At 42.6% G+C, this 22,621-nt stretch overlaps 1 protein-coding gene across 1 annotated transcript; it reads left to right on the plus strand.

Moving 5' to 3' along the window:
• Window positions 1-5,491: 5,491 nt before the first annotated feature.
• On the plus strand, window positions 5,492-22,277 carry C1QTNF4 (C1q and TNF related 4; the record flags this gene model as incomplete). The annotated part of the gene is made up of 2 exons (XM_082762238.1): window positions 5,492-5,559; window positions 21,169-22,277. Exon 2 carries the CDS (start codon window positions 21,174-21,176, stop codon window positions 22,275-22,277), a length of 1,104 nt encoding a protein of 367 aa, XP_082618364.1. The 5' UTR covers window positions 5,492-5,559; window positions 21,169-21,173.
• Window positions 22,278-22,621: the final 344 nt, after the last annotated feature.

The raw sequence follows: 22,621 nt of genomic DNA on the forward strand, positions 1-22,621 counted from the left end.
GTGTTAAGTTCATCCTATACTTTCAGTTAGAGGTCTGAATATCAGGGAAGTACTTTGATTCAAATTCTGAAGCTCTTTGTTTGAAGACAAAGGAACTGGCACTGATGGAAGACAAAAGTACCTTCTTTTGCCTCTTGAGTTAAGTACATATAACTTAACACAGATAGCAATTGCATAGGAAAACTGACAGTGTTACTTAATGGGAAAACAGCAAAGAAAAAGATTTTGGAAAAAAAAAAAAAAAAAGTTAAAAAAATAACGAGGCTTTGAAAATTTTTGAAGAACTGTTTTTTCAGTGATAAAACTGACTTGGAGTCATCTTCCGTGGCACCAAAGTCTCAAGAATGAGAGAGGTGGTTTCCAAACACAAGAGATGTCTTTGAGCAATATGCTGTTTGTTTTTTTTCATAGCAACTATGCAGTCGGGGAAAACACTGAGTTATAGCAGATGCAATAAGAGACAGCTTTCCCACCATATGCGAGAAGACTTTGGCAACATGAAACTTCTCTGATCTCTTTCTTTTTTCAAGATTAGCAGGACAGCCTTGAGTAGAGCCAAGCTGTGTACACAGTTTCATGATACAATTATTAGAAAAAGCAATGCAGTACACATTTACAGCACCAGTTGTTTTCAATTGCCAGTAATTCCTAGCAGTTATATGGCATTTGTCTATTAGCTTAGTGTAGTTATAGCTACATACATATATATATACACACTTAATACAGTCATATTTCATTAAGATGATTTTGGAAAAAAAGATAATACATGGTCAGCTTTTCTTTAAAGTATTTTATCAAATTGTATATATATATTTACTGAAGGTATTTTTCAGTTTCAGTGAAATAATGTATTACAAGTTCTGTCTGCTTACTGTAGAAAAGTTTTATGTATTTTAAAGGAGAAATGAGTGTATGTAAATTTTCAAATAAAAGAGAAAAATATTCAAAGTTAGCATCACAGTAATTGCAGGGCATTCTTGCTGAGGTGATGCCTACCCCCAGGCTTTGTCTGTGTTCCATGAGGCACCACAGGAAATTTAGGAAATGAAGACCAGTTAAAGAAGCAGGTTAATGGGAGAGGATAGGGCCAAAGGGAGCTGAATTAAAATTCTTACGGTACTTTGTCTCACATTTTCAAATTTCAGAGTTTTGGTTTTCAGTTTTTCATTAGTCAATTTTTTTTCTGCTGATTCTAATCCTTAGTAATACACATGACACCATGAAACAGGTATAGGCTATATTACAGATAATAGTTTGTAATATTTCAGGCTTTCAGCAAGGTTTTTCTCATTTATCCGGACTCCTGTTGCACTTGCTAGAGTGAATAAAACGCTAATCAGATTATACAGAAATATAATCAGAGAAAATTGTCTTCCTTCTATTTGTATCACAATCCTTGGATTTTCACCAAAATTTCTGTGGATTTCTCTGGGCAAATATTGTGCCCATCACTGGTGAAAGCAATTATACCCAGCTTTTATTCCTGGCTCTATAACCTCTGCAAAATGATGCAGTTGAGGATGATGCTGACCTCTGATCACAGATTCTTTTCAGGAGAATACATGTAGTGAGTGTCTTAGACTTTGTTATGGAGATATGGGGTTCAGTCAAAGTTAGCTTTAACAGAGGAGAAGGGAAGTAAGAGTCTGCTATTTCACAGCACTGGTTGAAATCAAAAATAGTGAAGAAGTCATCACTCAAGAAATGAGACTTTATGGCTGCATTCTGTCGAGTGGGCACAGAAGTGTAGAGGGGTGATTTATTACAGACACTTTTGTTGTGTTGTTATGAACCCAAAATAATGTGACTTATCACACATGCAGACTGGTAGTTTATTTCCACAAATACAGTTAAGTGCTAAATTGAGAACTCTGGAAGTGAAAAAGGCTATCTTGAAGAGATGGAGTATATATGCATGCTGATCGCTGGCCTGGGATCAATTTTAGAGAAGGAGGAGTATTGCAGCCATGTAAGACAGTTGAAAGAGCTACCTAAGCACATCCAGGAGGCTTATATAAGCTTAAAATGATATTTGCAGGAGGCTGCATATGTGTTTGAGGCTGCCAGCTGACAAACAATGCTTCTAATGACAATGCTGCCCCAGGCTGTCCTTGCTGTGCCTGATTTCTGACACATGCCAGGACAACAGTTTGTGGAACCGCACAATGGGTAGGACCAGGGAATTTATCCAGGTGATGAAAAAACTTAAACAATATGGAGAATCAAGTCTTAAACCCACGTAGATATGAGGAATATGGGTGAGATTTCTGGTAATATGCAGACTGTCAAATGAAAGTTTTGAAGAACTAGGTTACTGAAAAGGTTGATCGATCTTAGAAAGACTTCTCTTAGCATCTTTGGCTCACTTTCTCTTCTGGTTGTTCCTTTGGAGTGTGTATGAAGAGCTTAATATTCATATTTTCAGGTAGAAATCTTGGACTTAAAAAGTAATTTTAGATATTGTAGGAAAATGCCCACATAATTCAGAATTCAAGAAGCTTGTAGGAAAAGCATAAGTATATAGGTGTGCACTGAGGACAGGATCACTTCAATATGGTTTTATAGTGTGCATCAAATATAGAATCATACTATTTTCATTTGGATGGAAAAGACAATTTTGTAAATAGATCTATGAGTTCTTAATAACGTCAGGCAAATGTTATTAACACTAAAAAATCTCTGAACTTAGCTATCACTAGATACATATTTATGTAAGATATTTGTGCATTAAGGAAGTAATGGCCTGCTTAGTTCCCTTCAGGAGAATTTTTGACATTCTTTTCTCCTTTCATCACAGTGAAATGCTTGATAGATCTACAAATTTCTTGAAATTATAACCACAGCTTCCTTCTTACCTGGGTTATGTGAGCCCTCAACATTCCAGCCATGAGAATCATCTTGATACTTCAGGCTTGCCAGTTATATCACACCTCTTTTTATAGTCGAGAATTGTCATTTTTTATCCTTGTTCCTCAGACTCCAGCATTAGGAGATGAACAAGCAAAATGTATCTTTAAATTCCTTGACACCTTATGTGTGCCATACGCTGAGTTCAAACAATATTTTTTCTACCTTCTTCTTCTGTTGTCAATGTTATGTCTTTTTGGCTGCTTCTCCAGTGAAAAGGATCAGCATTCATGTCTATCAAGTGCAGCAAAATTGCAGCATGCTGCCCTGTTATCACTGTGCTGTTGGCTGCATCTGCCCTTTACATCATGGAGTCACCGGCATCCATTGCTCACCTTCTTACAGGAACTCCCATAAGATATCTTCTGCAATTTTCTGTTCCATTTTGCCACATAAGTTCCTCAGTAGGTGACTTTCTGAGTGTCTAAAACCCAGTTGATGAGTGCTTTCCAGTTGTCTATTCACTTTGTGTTGTAAGTTGCCAGTCTGCTACAAGGGTTTCTGGTTTTCTGTGTTTTCCTACCGCTGACGCTTTTCCCTGTGACCCCTGCCAATTCATTCAAGGGATTTTAGTTGCTACTACTGTAACTAGAATTACACTTCAATCCCAAGAACATATCTTATGCTGCATTTCTACTGACTTGTACCACATGCACCTCAATGTGCCACATTGTCCTGGTGAGAAGGAAAAACCAGTGGAGGCAGAGGCACAGCTGGCAGAAGGAGAGCAGAGCTCATCTGGATTGACAGGACAATGCTAAGTATATGCCTAACTTATAATACAGCAGTATCTTAGTACTCAATCATTTTTGACCCCAGTGGTAATGTATGTATTTAGAATAACATTACCATCATCCTGTTGATAAATTACTCATCACTGCTATCATTGCTAGATGATTAAAGGAATGCATTTGTCTGGGCTGTGTTCAAGATGCGCATTCTCATCTCCTGGAAGTCAGTGGTCCATTCATTCTTCCAGGAGCAGTAAATTGGGTGTTGAGTAATCTGCCCTTTGAAATGTGTAAAGAAGCTGTTAAGAGAGCACAAAATATGTTTAGCCAGCAGTACCAGCTGGATGTGAGCCCACCCAGGATACTTTGTTCAGCTGGCAGCTGCTACCAGAACCACATGAGAGTTGGTCTCTAACACTCTCATGTCTCATGCTGCTTGTCAGCTTCCCCTTTGCTTTGCTCTGAAAGGAGGTAGAAGGAAAAGGATAGGGGCAGAAGCAGCTGCTGGTGTGTAGAGGGCTAGGGAGGATTTGCACCAAGGCATGGATTTAATGTTGTGCCCACCAGTTTTGAGATGCTATTGCGGAAAAGAGTCATGCCATAAATTGCATCCTTGTAATAATGAGGAAATGATGTTCTGGTCACTCCACCTGCCAGTCCTCTGCCTCTGAGGAAAACTGTTCCTTCTGTTTGTTTGCTTCCCTTCATTCTCTCCCTGTGAATTGTGGGGATCAGCCTCGTGCCTGGTACATGGGCGCAGGTAAGCTCTGACACCTAGTGAAGAAGGGGGAGGAGTGGAAAGGGGCCATGTGGGAACCCACTCAAATGTCTTGGTGCGCAAGCCCAGTGCTTACTGCATACAACAGGGAAAGTCCTGGTGCCTGCCAGTAGAGGGGTAAGCAGAGATGGAGGCTGGAAAGCAGATCATGCCAAAATGAAGCAACAACAGCTGTAGCATCCTCTGGGAGAAGCATGACTAGATGCTTCAGGCACACTCCGAGATGAGGACACTGGCATCTGTACCTCTCCAAAAGCAGGGCTGTACAGCAGAGGGGAAGATCCTTGGTGTTGGAGAGCCAGAACCTTTTTTAACCATGCCAATCTTTACATTTTCTTTCTAGAAACCAGCATTAGATGATTTGAGTGGGCTAACAATAAACACTCTTCACAAAACCCCAAATTTGCTCCTCAGGATAGAGCAGTAATGCGAATACCCCGCTATTTTGCTGTCAGCAAAAAATCAATGCAGACCTTCAAAGGAACAAGCAGTCGCCCTCTTGTTGTTAGGTGATGATCTAAGGCAGGGCGAGCTTTCTAGGGAGAGATAAGAGCCTTTGCTGGACCGAATAACACAGCTGCTCTACAGATGTGCTTTTGGGCTCACAAATCTTCTCAGCAGGAGGGCAGAGCTGGACACGATCTCGCCCCCAGCCCTATCGCCCGGTCTCCCTGACGCCCTCACGGCTGCCCTGAGGGAGGGCCCGGTACCACAGGGGGGGGGTCCGGCGGTACCACAGGGGGGGGTCCGGCGGTAACACAGGGGGCCGGTCGGTGCCACACGGCTGCCCTCGCCCCCAGCCTGTCCTCCCCGGCCGCTTCCCTGTCTCCCTGCGCTGCCGCAGGCTGCTGCTCGAGCCCCCGGCCCCGTTTGCCGCCGCCTCTCCCCGGGGCAGGTACCGCCGCCCCCCGCCATTTCCCTGCCCGCCCCCGGGCCCTCCTCCTCCCGTCCCCGATTCGGCGCCGCAGCCGCGGGGCCCCGAGCCCCCTCCTCTCCTCTCCTCTCCTCTCCCCGCCGCCTCCCCGCGGCTGCCGAGCTGTCAGTGCGCAGGCAGCGCCGCGGCCCCGCGCCGAGCCCCAACGGCCGCCAACCGCCGCCAACGGCCGCCAACGGCCGCCAACCGCCGCCGCGGGGCGGCAGCAGGTAGGGGAGCCCGGAGAGCAACCTGACAGGAACGGGGCTGGGGCTGGGGCTGGGGTGGGACGGGGGCCGGTGCCCGCGGGTCTTTTTGTTTGTTTGTTTTTCTCATTTCTGCTATGAAATGTGGAGAGTGAGGAGGCAAGGGCAGGACGGTTTGGCCCAGCTCGGAGCCCGGGTTGGTCAGCCTCCCACGGGGAAGGGCGTCCTGGAGGGTTTGTGGGGTGGGAGGCAGCAGCAGGCTGGCACGGGGCTCTGCTTTAGGCTCCTGTGGGAGCCGAGCCCCCGAGGCTGCGGGTTCTGTAAGGTGCTCGGAGCAACCCGCTCCAGCGGGAGGTGTCCCTGCCCACAGCATGGGGCAGGATTTGGGTGATCTCTAAGGTCCCTTCCAACCCACCCTGTGACTCTATGAACACGCAGTATTGTGTCAGGTCATCCAGCTCAGTCCTTCTCTGTGTGCTTGGCAAAAGCACTGCCGTCTCCTTAACCTGCTCCTCAGAAGCTCCTAGGGAAATGGGTCAGCGTCCCCAGCTGATGCACCTCGCAGACACTCGGTGAGTTCCCGCACTGCCAGCTGGCTAGCAGGCAGCGTTGTGACCCTTCGGTTTATGCACATACTGAATGAGCTTTGCTTCAATTATTCATTCTGATGCTACTGCAACCTTCTACAGCTTCTCTTCTCCAGGGAGGTGATGTGTAACAAGACTTTGAAATACTTTGCCATTGAGTCTGTGATCCTGTCAAGGCACATAGCAGCTGTTTGCTCACGTAGCCATTCTTAAGGGTTAATTTATAGCAGCAAAATGCATGTCAAGGAAGAGTGAGGATTCACAGTAGAGCAATATTACCCTTTACATCCCTTCTGTTCCCCTCTAAAAAGCTGTGGTAAAGCTGAGAGCAGAGTACTGAACGGTTAATGGATGAGCCTCTAAAAATGAGTCTTGTATTTTCTGTCTGGAAGAATTAATGCCACAAAAGTACAGTTGGTTTCCAAAATGTAGAACCTACAGCTTCAACATGGTATTGGTTTAAATCTGATAATTTGTCAATGTGGTAGACAGTTGCTATTTTGCAGATGAAGAAACAGGTGCAGACATGAAATACATTGGAAACAGATTTGGCGGCAAAACTTGGAATCCTATTTGTTGTTATTTATGTTTTACTAGTGTGATCAGCTGTCCATTGCGCTGTCTTCTCCATAGAGTACTCATTGATAAACTGAGAACCATTCATATTTTCCAAATACAGGAGGCTGGGTAGACCCACAAAAGCCAGCAGCTATACTTACTTAAGTATAACTCTGACTGTAGTTAAGCAGCTTTTATATTCTCCATTTTAATAGCAGACATATTTCCAAACAGCGGCAAAGCCGTTTGTTGATCTCTGGTTGTTGGAATTCTCACCTGTGCATCAGACATTAATCCAGATGGACACAGACAGAGAAATGCCTGAGGTGTAAAGAGCCATAATAGTTCAAACCTCCTGTGCATAACACCCAATAGTATGAGGACCAGTTGAAAAAGATGCTAGTGTGAATGCAAAAATGAGCGTGTACTGAGTTTCCAAGTGATCACTGTCATTCTGCCAAAATTTCACTTTCTTATGGTTAGTTGTAGGCAGAGAGCATTGAAATAAACTAATCTGATAGTAATGGTAGGTTTCTAAGATGGAAAGTACCTCTGAGAAGATAATATTCTCAGCTGAGGAACATCTCTTCTCAAGAGATGCTCATATCTACATTGACTCTTAAGGCATGAGGCTAGAGCAATTGGCTTAAAAACACTAGTCTGAAAAATGCTGAAGTCTAAGGCTTTGTTACCAACACCTGAAGTCAGATGTTAGGATTTTGTCGGTTTTACCCTTGAACTCTCCCATTCACCTATTCTTTTCCACTGCCCGAAGTATGAAGTGTACATTCTACTCGAAAGGTGCATAATTAAGGAGAATGAAGTTCAACTTGCATTAGAATTACAGCTTACTGACTAGTCTGTAGGGGTGAGCATCTTTGTACTGTCTTGGAATACACATCAAGGCTTGGCATTTTGACAGTTTGTCATACTTTATCAAAAAAATCTGCCTGACTGACTCCAGTTTTCACCCAGAGGAGATGTAAAGCTTCAGTTCTTAATTCCTGATTGACACTCATAGATTTGGTACAGATCCCAGCATATCCAAGTGCAGGTAAATTAGGACTTCATTCTTCATTTCAGCATTCCCAAACCTTTACTTTTGCCAGGAAAGGAAATTTGCCTGATGTTCAAACGAGGTAAGTCAATAATGTGCAACTGCTGTGCTGCTGACTCTCTCGTCAATCACTTTTCTTCCTGAGTGCTTTCTTGTTACTGTAAAGCCTCTCTAGATGTATACATCCTCAAGACAGGTTAGAGAACAAAGGAGGAATTCCTGCTGCATCTAATCAAAGGTCTGAGGTTTCCAGCAGCTGTAACCCAGTCAGAATCAGGAACTGATCACAGAGCAGAGCAGTCAGAGACTACTCCTGAGGCTGTTGGTTGATTACTAGGGCTCCAATGGGAAACAGTACAGGTTCATAAAGTCTTATTTCTTCTTCTCCACCCCACAGCTGTTTAATCTATTCTGTGTGTATTTTCTGCTGTGTCAGAGACTCAGACACAGTGCCAGCAAAACTGTCCATATGGGGTTAAAGAATCTGGGAAGACCATGGAAGTGATCCCTGGAATGGGAGCTAGATAACAAATTCAAGCCACTGTTGTCAGGAGGAACACCAGATCATCTTTATTCCCATGTACACAATGGCTTACTGTCTATCATGTGCCTGTTTGTGACTGCTGTGACTGGTGTTGAGCTCTGAGGAAGGAACTTGTAGTCCTTTGGTCAAGGGCAGATGCAAAGAAAATGTTTAGCCCATCAAAATCTACCAGATGTCTTAGTGCATCCCTTCCAAAATGCAGCACATGCTGCTAGTGTACCTCAAAGTGAATGCAATAAATGATGACATTTTGAATACATCCCTAAGTCTGCAAAGAGAGATGGCTGCATCTTTCCTATTCATGCTTTCAGTATTCCAGCAGATTCTGACAGAATGGGCTTTGGTTCATTTCACACATTAAAGGATTTTTTTGTTGTTGCATAAGTGAGAGATTTAATTCGTTTTAAAGTAAAAAGTGAAATTCTTGATCATGGCTGTACATTTGATATTTGCTTTGGTGGGGTACAGAGCATAGCAAGTAAAGGGGGCTACAAATTGGGTAAAAAAGATTTTCTAAACAGGAAGATATTATTTAAATAACATTAAAAGATACAGAGCTCATAATCTGCGTGCTTTTCGTCTGTACAAATCCTTCAGAGAGGCCACAAGCTGCTTAAAACTGATACGATAGCTGTGTTGGTGGGTCCTGGATCTGCTTCTGTTCAGTGTTTTCTTAGGTTTCCTGGATGCGAATAAAAAGAGTGGGTGTATGACATTTCCCAAGGACAGGAAACTGTGAGACTTGAAGTGTTTTTGGTGGGAAAGATCAGAATTCAAACTTATTCCAACAAATTGGAAGGGCTGGGGAGAAAAAGACCTGGATGAAATTTGGTAGGGATAACTGCAAGGTGCTGCACTAAGGCAGGAATAATCAACTGTATAAGCACAAGAGAGAAGCAAATGACTAGGCTGCAACTCTGCAGAAAAGAACCTGTGTTGTGACAGATCACAAGCTGAACATGAGTCAATGTCATGCTGTTGCCAAAGAAGGCAAACATCTTGGTAGGATATATAAAAGACATATAGCCTGGAGAACGTATGAAGCAATCCTCCTGCTCTGTTCAGCATTGCTTATAGCGCAGTTTGGAGGCTTTGTGAAGTTTTGATTATTACACTTTGAGACAGGTGTGATTGAACTGGACAGAGTCCAGAGAAGGGCAGCAGAACTCTTCAGAGGTCTGGAAAGCATGACATGCTTTGACAAAGAAGATTTGAAAAAATGTAAATTACTTAGCCCAAAGACCAGCAAGCTGTCAGGGGAATACTACAGACTTCAGATACAAAATAGAGGAGGGAATGATCTTCTCTTTGGGCCTGTGGTGGGTTGAATAGAAAGCAAGAAATAGCAGAAAGATTGTTCTAGACTGTAAGAATAATTTTTTAGGACCAAGGATAAAAAAACTGCTGAATATTTGGTCCGGGGAGGTTGTTCCATCATTTTAAGAACAAGTTAGATAATTATCTCTGTAGAATGAAATTAGGCTAGATCCTATCTTGGGAAAGTTATTTGCACTATATGACTTCTTCAGTTCGCTTTGAGACCTTTTCTAACATTTTATGAAGGCAACATGCTCTTTTAATGTAAATGAAATAAAAATTAGTTGTCTAGCTGTCCTGTACTAAGGTGTGTATAATACCCAAGGGTAGCGCAGCCCCTGGAATATGGTGCAGCTCTTTCTGAAAAGAGCCTGAAAGAAAAGTAAGAATTTAAAGAGTTTACTAGACGATGGTTAAAAAAAGCTCTTTTTGGAGAAGGCATAGGGAACAGGGCATTCTGATTTCACTGAAACAGATGCTTAACTAAGTCTGTGAATGCTGAAAACAATGATATGGAAGAAGAAAAACCAATGAGGATAAGCAGTTACCAAAATGATCTGAACTGAAAATAAAAGCTCTTCTAATATTATACTCCTTGAATGAAAGACCATAGTCCAAAGTGCTTGGGTTTTTTTTAGAGATAAAATGAAATAAAATAAAGCTTAGTTCTGCAGGTGATCTTTTTAGACATTTCTCCGGGGAGAGAAAATCTAGGTCCTGTAGTACTCATGGTTTAACATATATTGTTTAATATAAATGGAACAGATGGTCCCCCGTGCACGATGAAAAATACTGAATCTGTGAGCAGACAGGTAGAAAGAAATAAGAGAGCAATGATCATCTCTTTTGGGTACTGTAGTGAGGAGCTGCACATAAGATCCTGAACAGAACTTGTTTTGAGTCCAAAGAATTTTTTAAACCTCTAAGGGGAGAAGGATTTTTCCTTTCCTTACACGTCTCCACTCAGACAAAAAGAAAAGCTCTGAGGAATTAAAGCCATACTGGGAGGAGTGGAAGAAATTTTTAGACCAACCAGGCAATAGGGAATCCTTTCTACAAAAACAGGTACCCTGGGACTGAAAGGCTGCAAAGCAGTGCTGGAAAGAATCTGTGCTGAATGAACAGGACAAGGCAAAAATGAAGAATTAAGCTGGGCTTTTTAGAAAGCTATTTTCACGGAGCTGTTGCTCAGTGAACTGTAGCATGTTAGCATTAGAATCTGATGTAGTTTAAACACTCTTACACTGGAATTACCCATGAATTGTTAGAAATCTTCATGTTTTGATTTATTTTGGGCCACGCATGCACAAACTATGACATTCTATTGCCCGTCTCCCTCCATCTTTCATTGCCACTTGAAAACTTTGGGAAAACTATTGATTTACTCAGAAAGCTGGTCACTTGGTGCCCCAGATATTTCCAGGTAAATTCGCACCCCCTCCACCCAAGGACTGACATTCATGCTAGCTCCTATTGCTTTGCCTGAGTTTATATGATCCTTCCTCCACCCTTCCCTTTGCTTTCTTTACTTTTCATATGAGTAAAACTGATTTCCCAACCCAGTCCTTATCTGGGAGACAGACGGGGCGTCCAAAAGAAGGCTTACATTGACCTGATGCTAAAGCAGGTTCAGCTTTGAAACAACGTGGTTCTGAAAGGAAATGAAGCAAGGGATGGCTAATGTAAAAAATCTTGGTTTAACTAGTAGGAGGAGGCAACAATGTGGAAGGTTTGTTCTCTGTGAAAGCTGGGAGGAAATCTGAGAGGCTGGGCAGAATACGACTGGACATGCTGAAGGGGGTAATCCGCTGTTGGAAGCTGTTGATAATTGTCATGAAAAGGGAGAGTTTGGGACAGAAGCAGCTAGAAGGAAGACAGGAAACTGAAAGAATTTGACTAGAAGGAGCACTGGCTTGAAATAAGCACTGAATATGAACATTTGCTTACAGGCCGCATGGCTGAAATTTCCCAGTGTGCTTGTGAAGAAATTGTGTAGGCTATTGCAAATGGCACTTCAGCATGCACCACATGTTTAATGCAAAATAACAGGATCCAAGCCTGCTTTAAATAAAGCATCTGCGTAGCAGTGTTCAGAGCAGCCATACCCTTCACATTAATTCATCTTTTTTCTCTTATATTTTGCCTAGTTACAGTCTTAAAGTAAGGTAAATCCTTCCCAGTGTGTTGCTGCAGACATTTCAGCAAAATTCTTTTTCTACAAGCGAAAATCAGAGGCAGCAGCTTCAAGCTGGCAAGGGCAATTTTGCCTAAGAAGAAGCTGTCTGGTCACGCAGATGAGACTGGAATCTGTGAACATTTGACAGGCTCTGAGCGCTTTCTCTGTGTGAATGAGGAACTGATGAGTGAAAAGCAGAGTCCAGCAGCGCTTTTTGATGGTAATGCCAAAGCCTTTTACCAGCAGCTTCCCAGTGCAGATGGACTTTTACAGAAACAGCCACATAAACATTTCTACTGCCATTAAGAGGGAATGGGCCCTTTTTAAATACTGGAAACAATGCAAAGACAGAAAGCAGGTATGGGAAAGCTTTGTAAAATTATGGGTGTGAAATTATGTAAGGATATTGCTCTGAAAATGCTTCTCTCTGTTCTTCCATCCAAGACAGTACACTCTGCCTTGTGGCCAGCAGCACTTCTGTGTCATATGTTCACAGAAAAATCCAATTTCAGAAACACATTTGTGAAAACTTGAATTGTACAGGGTTTAATGGGGGAAATTCATAGCTTCTTGTTAAAGAAGATGACAAACTGGTTAAATCTCTGGATAGAAATGCGCTCAGAGTTTTAAAAGTGGAAGCAACAACATGTGTTTTCCTGAAGATATCAGGGATGAATTCACAGCCCTGGTTGTCTTATTTGCACCAGCTATAGCCTCCCAAGCTTTTTGTAAAATGGATAAAAAAACTGATAGGGCTCAGGTTCCAGCTATCTATAGGCTTTCCACAGAGAGCTGTCATTGCAAGAGATTTGTTGGGAAAGACCACTGGAAGTGAGGAACTGCACATTGCAGATTGTGAAGGGTCACCGTGAACAAACATGACTAACTTTCCTAACTTGCTTTGCTACTTTTTTCTGTGTGTCTGTGGACATAAAAGAAAGAATGCTACCAGACCTAGAATTTGATAAGCCTGATTCATGTCAAGCAACAAATACTAAGGTGCATTATGTGGACTGCAGGACTTCATTGGCAGAGCAGGATTTTCATCCTGGAGTAATACTGGGCTCTGCATTGGTGCTGAGTACATCATGGTTGTTTCTTCCCTATTCTCCAGCTCAGGCCTATGTCCTGTCCTAGCAGAAAGGAAGGTGTGCCAGAGCAGAGATGGAAGTAATTCTCATGGAGATACGCAGATCTTAATGCCTTTGATCACCTTCTTCAGTAAACCATAGCTCAGTGATTTTCCAAATTGAGATGTTGCAGCATGTTGGCAGCAAAGAGCAGCACTGCAGTGCAATTCGCAGTGTTCCCTGAGTATCTTCACAGTAATAAAACAGCAGGACATGAAAAGAAATGAAGGTGATTTTTTGGCTGAGTGTGATGGCAGATGTTAAAAGACAGCATGCTTTCCTGCCTTACCTGTCAAGACAAGAAGAAGAAGAAGAAAAAAAAACCTCAGGGAAAGCAGCACTCTTGTAGGCAAATACCCGTGTGTAGATTTTTTTTTCAGGTGGATTTGTGAAGCCTGCTGTTGGAACATACTAGTTAATAGCACAAGATATTTTTCAATGTATGCTGTAGTTCAGCCTTTGATGGATAAAAAGACAAAAGCAGTTACGTTTTTATTGGTGAAACATAGTGTTACAAGTTGCTCTATCAAGCAAAAGAAACTAAACCTCATTGATTCTGAAAGTTTTCTCTTAACTGCAGGTAATCAAGAGAGAGACCAGAGTTACCCAGCTTGTGAACATCTTTTGTTGCATTGCTAAATAAACTGTTAGCAGTCAATGAGTTCCAACATGACTAGGATACCAAAATGCATTTTGTTGTCTTTGCAAGTAATCCCAGCTGCTGCTCAGCTATCCATTAATTTCCTTAGGGGATGATTATTGGACTCCACAAGCACATCGTAACTTGTGATGCAACAAACATCCACCAGCAAGAACCAGCACATCCCCTCTTGCTTTTACCCACGTGGATAATGTGGCAGGTTGTAGAGCTGTGACCAGAGGGCAGCATTCCAGTGAGTGGGGAATTGGTTGGAATCAGCTACTGCAGGCACAGAGTTCCAGGAAAGATGAGAATCGTGTGCCCACTCAAGCAAGAGAGAGAAAGAGAAGGTATGCTTATGGAGATAGAGAAGAAAACAGACAAGAAAAATCTAAAACTTGTTCTCTTTTCCATAGAACCTTACGTAGCAGTTAGTTGTATTAAAATCGTATCTTTTCTGATACAAAGTACAAGAGCACAGACTTGCAGAAAGTAAATCGAGGACATAAAGCTGTTACAGAGATGACAGAGAACAAACTTTGAGATTACACCACAGGTTCCAACATCTCATTATGATATCTCCATGATCTCATGTACAACAGTCTTCAACAGGAAGACTGGCACAACTGAACTTTTGACTCCTGTAATGTACAGACAGCAATAAATAAATGACTTTCCTGCTTAGTGCACTTTCATGAGCAGCAGGTTCCACCTGTTAGATCCAGAACAGATATACCTCCTATTAACAGTTGCTTTCATTCATAATGAGGAGAAATGAGAACATGAAAGGATCACTGCAAGATTTTCCCCAGCTGATCGTGCTGTGCCTGACTGATCTGCTGGATGACTGGGCATGTGAATGAAAGTAGCAGTATGGAACAGGAAGGAAAACAAGTACAGCCTGTGTTTAACTGGAACAGTTACTCAAATCCTAATGAAATTTTCCTTACTTTCTCTAAACATTTGTTATAATTAAGGATTTAAGGAAAACCGACAAATGGGGCATCAACTCTGAGAAGAAATTAGGAACCTCCTGTTCTGGTCTGCATGCTTGGAGGGTGAAAATATTCCTTCAGCTGTATTGAAGGAAACTGCTACTTAGATGTGTAGAGGAAAGTGTGACTAAGAATAATCAACAATTACCTATGCCTGTGCCTTTGAACTATTCTTAGACTTTCATTACTTAATAGAAGGAGTGGGAACTATCCTGAGCTAAGAACAGGATAAGGAAGACAGCTTAGGCCAGCTATCTGTCTGACCTACAAGCAAACTTTTGTTCAGTGAGGCTGTCTAAATCACCTTTTCATTCTTTGTCAACCCTTTAAAGTCCTCATGCTGCATCAGTTCTTGGGGGAAAAAAATCATAAAATTCTTTTCCTACTTAAACTCCTATTGAAAAGGAAAAATGACGAGTAACCTGTGATACTGAGCTAATCTGCATCTTCCTTAGGTTCTCAGTTTTTGTCTCCAATCCAGAAACTTACACAAACACGTGTAAACTTTCTCCCTTGTTGCCTCTTAGGAGAACCTCTGTGCAACCATCGCCTTCTTCACATTCTCTTTTATCACTACTGGAATTGTGCCTGTTGAGTCCAGCTGGTCAGATGACAAAATGGAACTGTCCTACTGACCGACTCATTTTAGCATCTTTAATCCTGCAGGGGGAGGTTGTTTTTGTTTTTGTTAGTTTTGTTTGGTTGGTTTGGTTTGACCTTATAATAGTGTAGTAAAAGTGAGAAATGGTGTGCTGCATTGGCTTTTTCTTACCCATGTTCCCCATCCTATGGCCTGTAGATTGTAAGTGTCTTTTAAAAGCTCTTTTACAGAGTCTAGCAATGTGCAGTTTAGCAGGCTCCCAGCTTCTTTGCAGACTACTGTGATTTGAATATCATAATTTAAGCAAGATAAGAAGTTTAATGTAAAATCATCACAAAGCCCCTCTGAGATCCTTATGGTAGATGCTGTCAAAGTGAGTTACATTCTGTAAATGCTCCTGGTATTCCAGGCAAACCTGTCTCAGCTAATCATTTATGCTAGTGTGATCTGCCTTCTGAGGCAGCAACCTGGCTGCTCTCGAAGAAACAGGACGCCTCAGCAAAGCCGTGTTCCACAGGCTCAGCATCTCTTGTGCACACCGTAGAAAGAAATGCACACGCAATCCAGGAAAATAGGAAATAAGGCTTGGGGCATGAAAGGAGGTGGTTTAACCTTGGCATTGCAACAGGTGTAACTGGATCCATGAAAAAAATCCTGCCATTGAAATGGTCTCAGTGTTTTATGTCTAAAGGTAGCAATGTTAAATAAACATTGGACAGCAACAGAGACTTCTGGCTTTCTGAGGCTGCAGTTTTCAGGCTCCTCTGGCCTATGCTTTCGCATAAACCATTTATCTCTGAGCTCATTCCCAGCAGTAGCTTGTTTTTTTTTTACTACTTGCTGCTGGTGTGATTTCAATGACTGTTTAGTAAGTCTGTTTAACTGCAAGTGCGGGACAACTTCATAGAATTCAACACATTTTATGCACCGTAGTTTGAACTCAAATATTCTAGCAATATTTTCTGTTGTTTTTCCACTTCAGATCAGTGTTACAGTATGTTTCTTTGCTTTACGTTTTTTTGGTCTTGTTTGCTTGAAGATTGTGTATGCAGTGGAAGGTTGGATTTTTGTAATTTGTTCATTTAAAAAAATATGTAAAAATGTGTATTACATTTTAGTCTGCTAGAATAATTGCTGGCTCCCACCTAGAGTTTATTCAGCCTTCTCTACTAAAAGACCACTTTGCCTTTCTAAATTAATACACTTATACATATACATAATAGTCAAAATGGATGACATGGTGTGTCACCCTGGCACAGCAGATGTGGATAACAAATTTCGCTGAATGCTATTCCAGGAATAAAAAAGGTTAATATCAAAACTATCATGTTTCTGTTTTGATCAGTGCATATACATCATTTTATATATCATCATTTTAGCTTAAGCAGAGTTGTTAGAATTTCAGTTGAAATATAGAAGGTTTAATTAATATTCTGAAGCGCAGGCTAACAGTAGAAGCTTCTGCCAAAATACAGTCTCTCCATTTCCTTTTCCTGAGTATGGGCAGAGCTGAGGAATTTCAAAAGAATTTTTGTCTCTCCACAGATCTTGGGGTATACAGAAGCTGGTTTATTATGCTGACAGACTCTCTTGACTGAAGGAAACATTTAAAATGAAGTACTTTCTGTATTATTGCCATACGGTTCTGTGATTCTAAGTGTGGCTTATAATTTCCAAGAAGCATCCCAAATGCTTCAGACAGTGATTCACCTCTCTGGATTGATGCAGAGTTCAAAAACATGCATTCATCAAAAGCAGAGAAAGGTCAAAGTCGTAAGTGAGTCCCTCATTTTGTTACACAGCCCTCTTTATACTGACTTTCCTTTTGAGGATCTGCTACAATAAATTTCTCCTTGATATTGGGAGAAGTGATGCTCTTAATCTGTATCCAATGAGCGGAGCAGACAGTATGTGGTATCTGGGGAAAAAAAATCTGCTAACCATAGTCCAAGAAAGCTGTTCGTTACGCAGGCTTTCACTGACTCAAATAATTGAAACATTTGCAGCTGTCCTTAAATATTAGAGCAAGAGCTTGGAAGAACAGGGCTTTGCTCTTGTAGCTTACGTGATTTTGCAAACTTTTACTAATGGTGAATCCAGCTGCATTGCTTCACTTTGGTTTCTTATGTCATTTTTCAGTGATCTTATGATCTTAGAAAATTAAAGGACTCTTGCCAAAGGTAGGACTAGGGAATTTGGCTCGTTAATATTTTGGAATAAAAAGAAAACCCTCTTGAGTTTTACAAGAAGATCTGACCTACAAGACTAGAAATGGGGTGACCTTTCTATTATTGAAAGTCCTTTACTAAAATCCATGGATTTCAATAGAAGAATAAAGTTAATTGTCTTTCCACCGGTGGATTGATTCTGTTTCAGGACAGAAAAATCACCTCCAGTGAGCACAAAGGTATTAAAGTTTCCTGGGTCATGCACATGGTGAATTCTGTCATTTTCTTTCCAAAAAAGGGGTTTGCAATTCCTGGCCTGCTATGTGAGTCACTACCATTTTGGTCCAGTCTTTTCAGGTCATTGACGTAATGTCAGTGCCTTTGAGAACTGGTGAGCTCCATCACGTTTTTTGTGCCTCCTCTTCCAAAATTAGTTTCTTGGCTTCTTCCCTGTAGGCTGCTGCCCCCCTAATAGGGGGCTAATAGGGTGTAAAGGCGCTAGCACTCCGTGTTTATGCCTTGGATCTGCTTGGCTTCATCGTATACCTCTGCGCTAACACCACAGGGGCGCCATAATAAGGAATGGTAGGGTAGCAAAGTACCCTGCTCCATCCATAAACGGAATGAGGGTCACACAGCTGCTGTGTATGACTCGTGTGACCCATGCTGAAGGCCCACTTTCCGCCTCTGGCCTGGGTCTCTCCTCTCACCCTGCAGTTTCCAAACTTATGCCACAGCAAGAACTCAAGGCTGACACCACAGAGCCCATGGTCATCACATCCTGATGCTCTCTGTTCCCTTCAAAGCTATCACAGGAAAAGGTTTGAGCACCTTTGCCCAAGGACTTGTGCCTTTGCTGGGGCAGCAGTGGAGCATTTCAGAAGCTTCATCTTGCAGACTTTCCAGGCTAATTCTGAAGTCCAGGAGCTGTGAGTTGCCTCTGTTTATGGCAGCCCTGTAGTTAGCTGAGTCTTCCTAATGATTGGCAAGTGATTCTTAGATTGGTTTAGTGAGAGGCAGTTATTAGATACTTTCTAATTTATTTAAATAGATAAAGAACTTAAATAGTCCTGAAAGTGGTGAGTGGGAGCTGTCAAGGAAACAATTTGCTAATGGAAACACGGCATAATTAACTGCCTTATTTAAATGACTTGCCGGCACGTTACTGGGAAGAGCTGATAAACAAGGGACTCTGCAGCAGCAGGGAGTCTTTGCGACTGTAACTGAGAGATCCAGCCTTTGCAAAGCGACCGTATTACAGTGAAATTAGCTTTGGGACGGAAACAAGGATAGGGGTTATATGAAGAAACACAAGGTCAGACTCACCGTAGAGTTTATTAAACAGTTTTGTCTTTTTGAGATTGTTTGGCCAGCAGTGTCCTGCCTGTAATATATTCCCCAACTCCTATACAGTGTGGCTAAAAAAATGCATTCTTAATACTTCGCTGTCATTTTTTGCCTCAAGAGCACACAGGAATGTCACAGTCAGCCTGCTTCTCCGTGTGGCCACACCATGGTGATAATTGGAATAACAACGGATGAGTATGAATCACAAACATCTAATAGCCCTTACAAGTTTGCCTTTAGGGACTGTTTTACTAAGCTGGAAGCTGCAATGATCCTGCCGTGCTAGATGTAGCACTGTGCAGAAATAATTCTGCAGAACCAGAGGCTAAGCTCACAGTGTGACTGTTCGGGATTTAGTTCTTGGTGAGATGTTAGGGCCTATTAGTATTGTTTAAACTGCAGCAGTGGCCAAATGCAGTACAGACATGGGAAGAGAGAGAGTCTTCGCCCTGAGCTCACAAACTAAAAGGCGAAGTGAGGAAAAATAAAGACAGCATGGAAGCAGATACATGGCAATTAGCTATGGCTTAATAGTTACATTCAAAATGCTTTCTTAAATTAATTTGCTGGATGAGAGACAGACAGCTGGTTAGTTCCTTGTAAGTGCCATGGGTAAGGTTAGTCGTTTTATCTCAGAAGGCAGGCAGTGTGGTTAGGCATGATCGACCTTTAATCAATCCGAGCTGAACATTCCCAGTCATGTCCTTCTTTGTCTTCCCAGCACTGTGTTCCAAGAAGATGTGCTCCATGATCTTCCCAGGAAGCAAAGTCAGGGGCTAACTGTCCAACCAGCTTGTAGTTCCTCACGTTATCTTTCTTGCCCTTTGTGAAGATGGGTGCAACATTTGCCTTTCTCCAGTCACCAGGGATCTCCTTTCATCTCCATGAACATCCAGAGTGACCTCGATATATCAGTCATCTCTCTCAACACGCATCGGTGCAGCCCATGGGATCCCAAGGGTGTGTGACATGCTCAGGAGTCAAAGCAGTCAAAGCTGGGCAAAGTGTTCTGAGTTCAGAGGCATGGAGGAGAATACAGAGATGCTTGTGAGGAGTGATCTAATGTAAAATTGGGACATTAGGGATATTTCTTCTTGTCTTTGTTAGTGTGTCCCTTTTGATAATTAGGTGAGAATTTAATTTGTTGCTGCCTTCAGAGCTATTAGAGCTGCATTTCAGATTTCAGTTTTATTCTCAAGTATGAGCGAGCAGGGACTGTGGGTCAAACTGAATTCTTGTTGGTTGGTTATTGCAGGTATCGCATCGTGCCACTTCGGGATCCCATTACCTCCTCACAGTCTATGCGGATTCCATCTGCTTTACTTCTATTACTGTCATCCCCCATTTTTTTTCAAATGTTTACCCCTTTATCATTTTTAATTCAGGATTTACTTTCACCCCTCCCGCAATGAGTAGCGTGTTTTGCTCCTGTTCTGCTAGTCTGTGAATTCATTGTTTGCTGGCTGGCAAGGCACCAGTTCTGGGGTGACAGATGGGGCAGACTGCAAAGCAGGCAGTTGCTTCCCAGCCTGAATGATATTTTAATAAGCACAGAGACGTGACAGAGGGAGAAGCTTCTCACTGGAATGACTGGCAGTTTTGTTTTCAGCCTGAAAGCACTAATAGATGATTTTTGGCCTCAATCCAAAAAAAAAATCAAAGAAAATAGAGGCAGAAAATCCCATTAGCTCCTAACTTATCCCTCTTTTTTAAGGGTCAGAGAAGTTTTTTCTCTGCAGTCTATTCTCTACATAGTGAGTTGTTTCCTTGTTTCTGGTGTTTTCAGTGCCCTCTCAGAGAGAACTCTCAGCGAGACTTGCCTTTTAATCATCTTTTATTTTCCTTCTTTTTTTTTTTCCCATTTCATTCACTTTCTCCATTGTCTTCCTCCCTAAACAATCCTTCGTCCTCTGGTTTCTTTACATTCCTCACAGCTCCACAGTGAAGTCTGTCTGAGTAATGGGGCCTACCAACTTACTTGGCTTCCAGTTTCTGCATCCTGTGAAACAGCTTCTGCAGTGCCAGGCAATGACATCTGCATGGGAATCTCGAGAGCATATGTCCTCATCTCCCTGCCCTTCAGCTGGATCTCAGTTACATAATACAAGGCCTGTGTAGGGCTTTGTTTCATCCTTGGTCTTACGAACAAAACCACTGCAAAAGAGAGCTCTGGCAAAGCCCCAGAAAGCTCTGAGATCCCTCTGCAGTGTGAGCAGCACAGTGTTCTGCAGACAAACTAGAGGATAGCGAGGCTTTCAGAGAAGAAGATTGTTTTTTCTTCCTAGAAGTACAGGGAAATAAGGTCCAGCTGTCACTGGGAAAATATCAAAATGGTTCTGGAATATGAACTGAGATACAGTCCCATACACTGGTCAGAGAATGCTGTGAGAATTTCTCAATATTTTCCTTAGACTTTGATGTCTTTTTAGCAAGATTCAGGTCTGGGTCTCAGCCGGAGCATGAGCTAGAAATTAATGGGATTCCTGCTAAAATGTGCTTCTTTTTCTTTTCAGATACAATGATGACTCTGAAGGTTCAGATTCTGATTGGCTTCCTCTGGTGCATGATTTTAATGCACGCAGATGGCTTCCCAGTAGACAGCAATACTGAATTTCGCTCTGCTTTCTCAGTGGCCCGAACCAGCAGCATGGAAGGGAGCTCTGAGATGGTCATTACCTTTGACAAAGTGTATGTGAACATTGGCAATGACTTTGATCCCAAGACGGGGTTGTTCCGGTGTCGGATCCCTGGAGCCTACTACTTCTCCTTCACAGTTGGGAAATACCCAAAGAAAAACTTGTCTGTCATGCTGATGAGAAACAAGAATGAGGTGCAAGTGATTGTGTATGATGAACATCACCGCAAGGAACGGAAGGTAGCCAGCCAGAGTGCCATGCTGCAGCTTGACTATGGTGACACAGTCTGGCTGCGTTTACACGGAGACCCCAAGTACGCTCTTTACAGCAACGTGGGCCCCTATACAACTTTCAATGGCTACCTAATCTATCCGGACACTTCTGCCTTCTTCCAAAATGCTCTTAGCTCTCAAGAGCTGGGGCCTCCCCGTCACAATATTCAGCAGCTTCCAGGAGAGCAGAATGAAGCTTCCCAGCGACACGTGTTGTCTGATCAGCCGAAGAGGGAGCAAGATCCTCGCTCTGCGTTTTCTGTTGCTCGCTCACAAAGTCTCCTGGGGACAGACGACAAGCAAACCCAGCATGAGCCAATCACATTTGACACGGAGTTTGTGAATATTGGGAAAGATTTCAATTCCTCCACTGGCATCTTCTCATGCCGCATACCTGGTGCATACTATTTCTCCTTCACCATTGGCAAAATGCCCTTTAAGACCATGTCAGTGAAACTTATGAAGAACCACAATGAGGTGCAGGCCATGATCTACGATGACAACCACTCCAAGAGGCGGGAGATGCAGAGCCAGAGTATCATGCTGCCTCTGCAATACGGGGACACCGTCTGGCTTTACAGCCATCAGCATGATGGCTACGGTGCCTACAGCAACCATGGCAAGTACATCACCTTCACAGGCTTCCTGATCTATTCCGAGGCTCAGCCAAAGCGGCTCCCAGGTGCCAGCTCACTCCAAGGGTCAGAAAATTAAACACAGATGTGAAAGGAGCATAAGAAAAGCCAAGGTGCCATGAACTTGGGTATAGCTCCTCTTCGGATATCATCCTCTACTTTGAGCATGCTATCATGTGTCCAGTGCTTTCCTTATGCTGCGTGCTTGTGCCTGACTGCAGGGCCATTGCTGTGTCTGTCGTTCATCCATAGAAAGGTCTTTACAGGATGTATGTGTGTGTCCAGTGTTGGTGTTTGATCTAAGCATAAAGCATGAGGTAGTTTGGGGCAGGGGTGGGGCGATGTAGTGAAATGCCAAGGATCAGAGAAACACTGCAGTGATGCTACTGCAGATCCCTAGCATCCAGAAAGCAAAGGATGTGG

This window comes from Aythya marila, assembly GCF_965140915.1.
Source record: "Aythya marila genome assembly, chromosome: 5".
Taxonomy (NCBI): Eukaryota; Metazoa; Chordata; class Aves; order Anseriformes; family Anatidae; genus Aythya; species Aythya marila.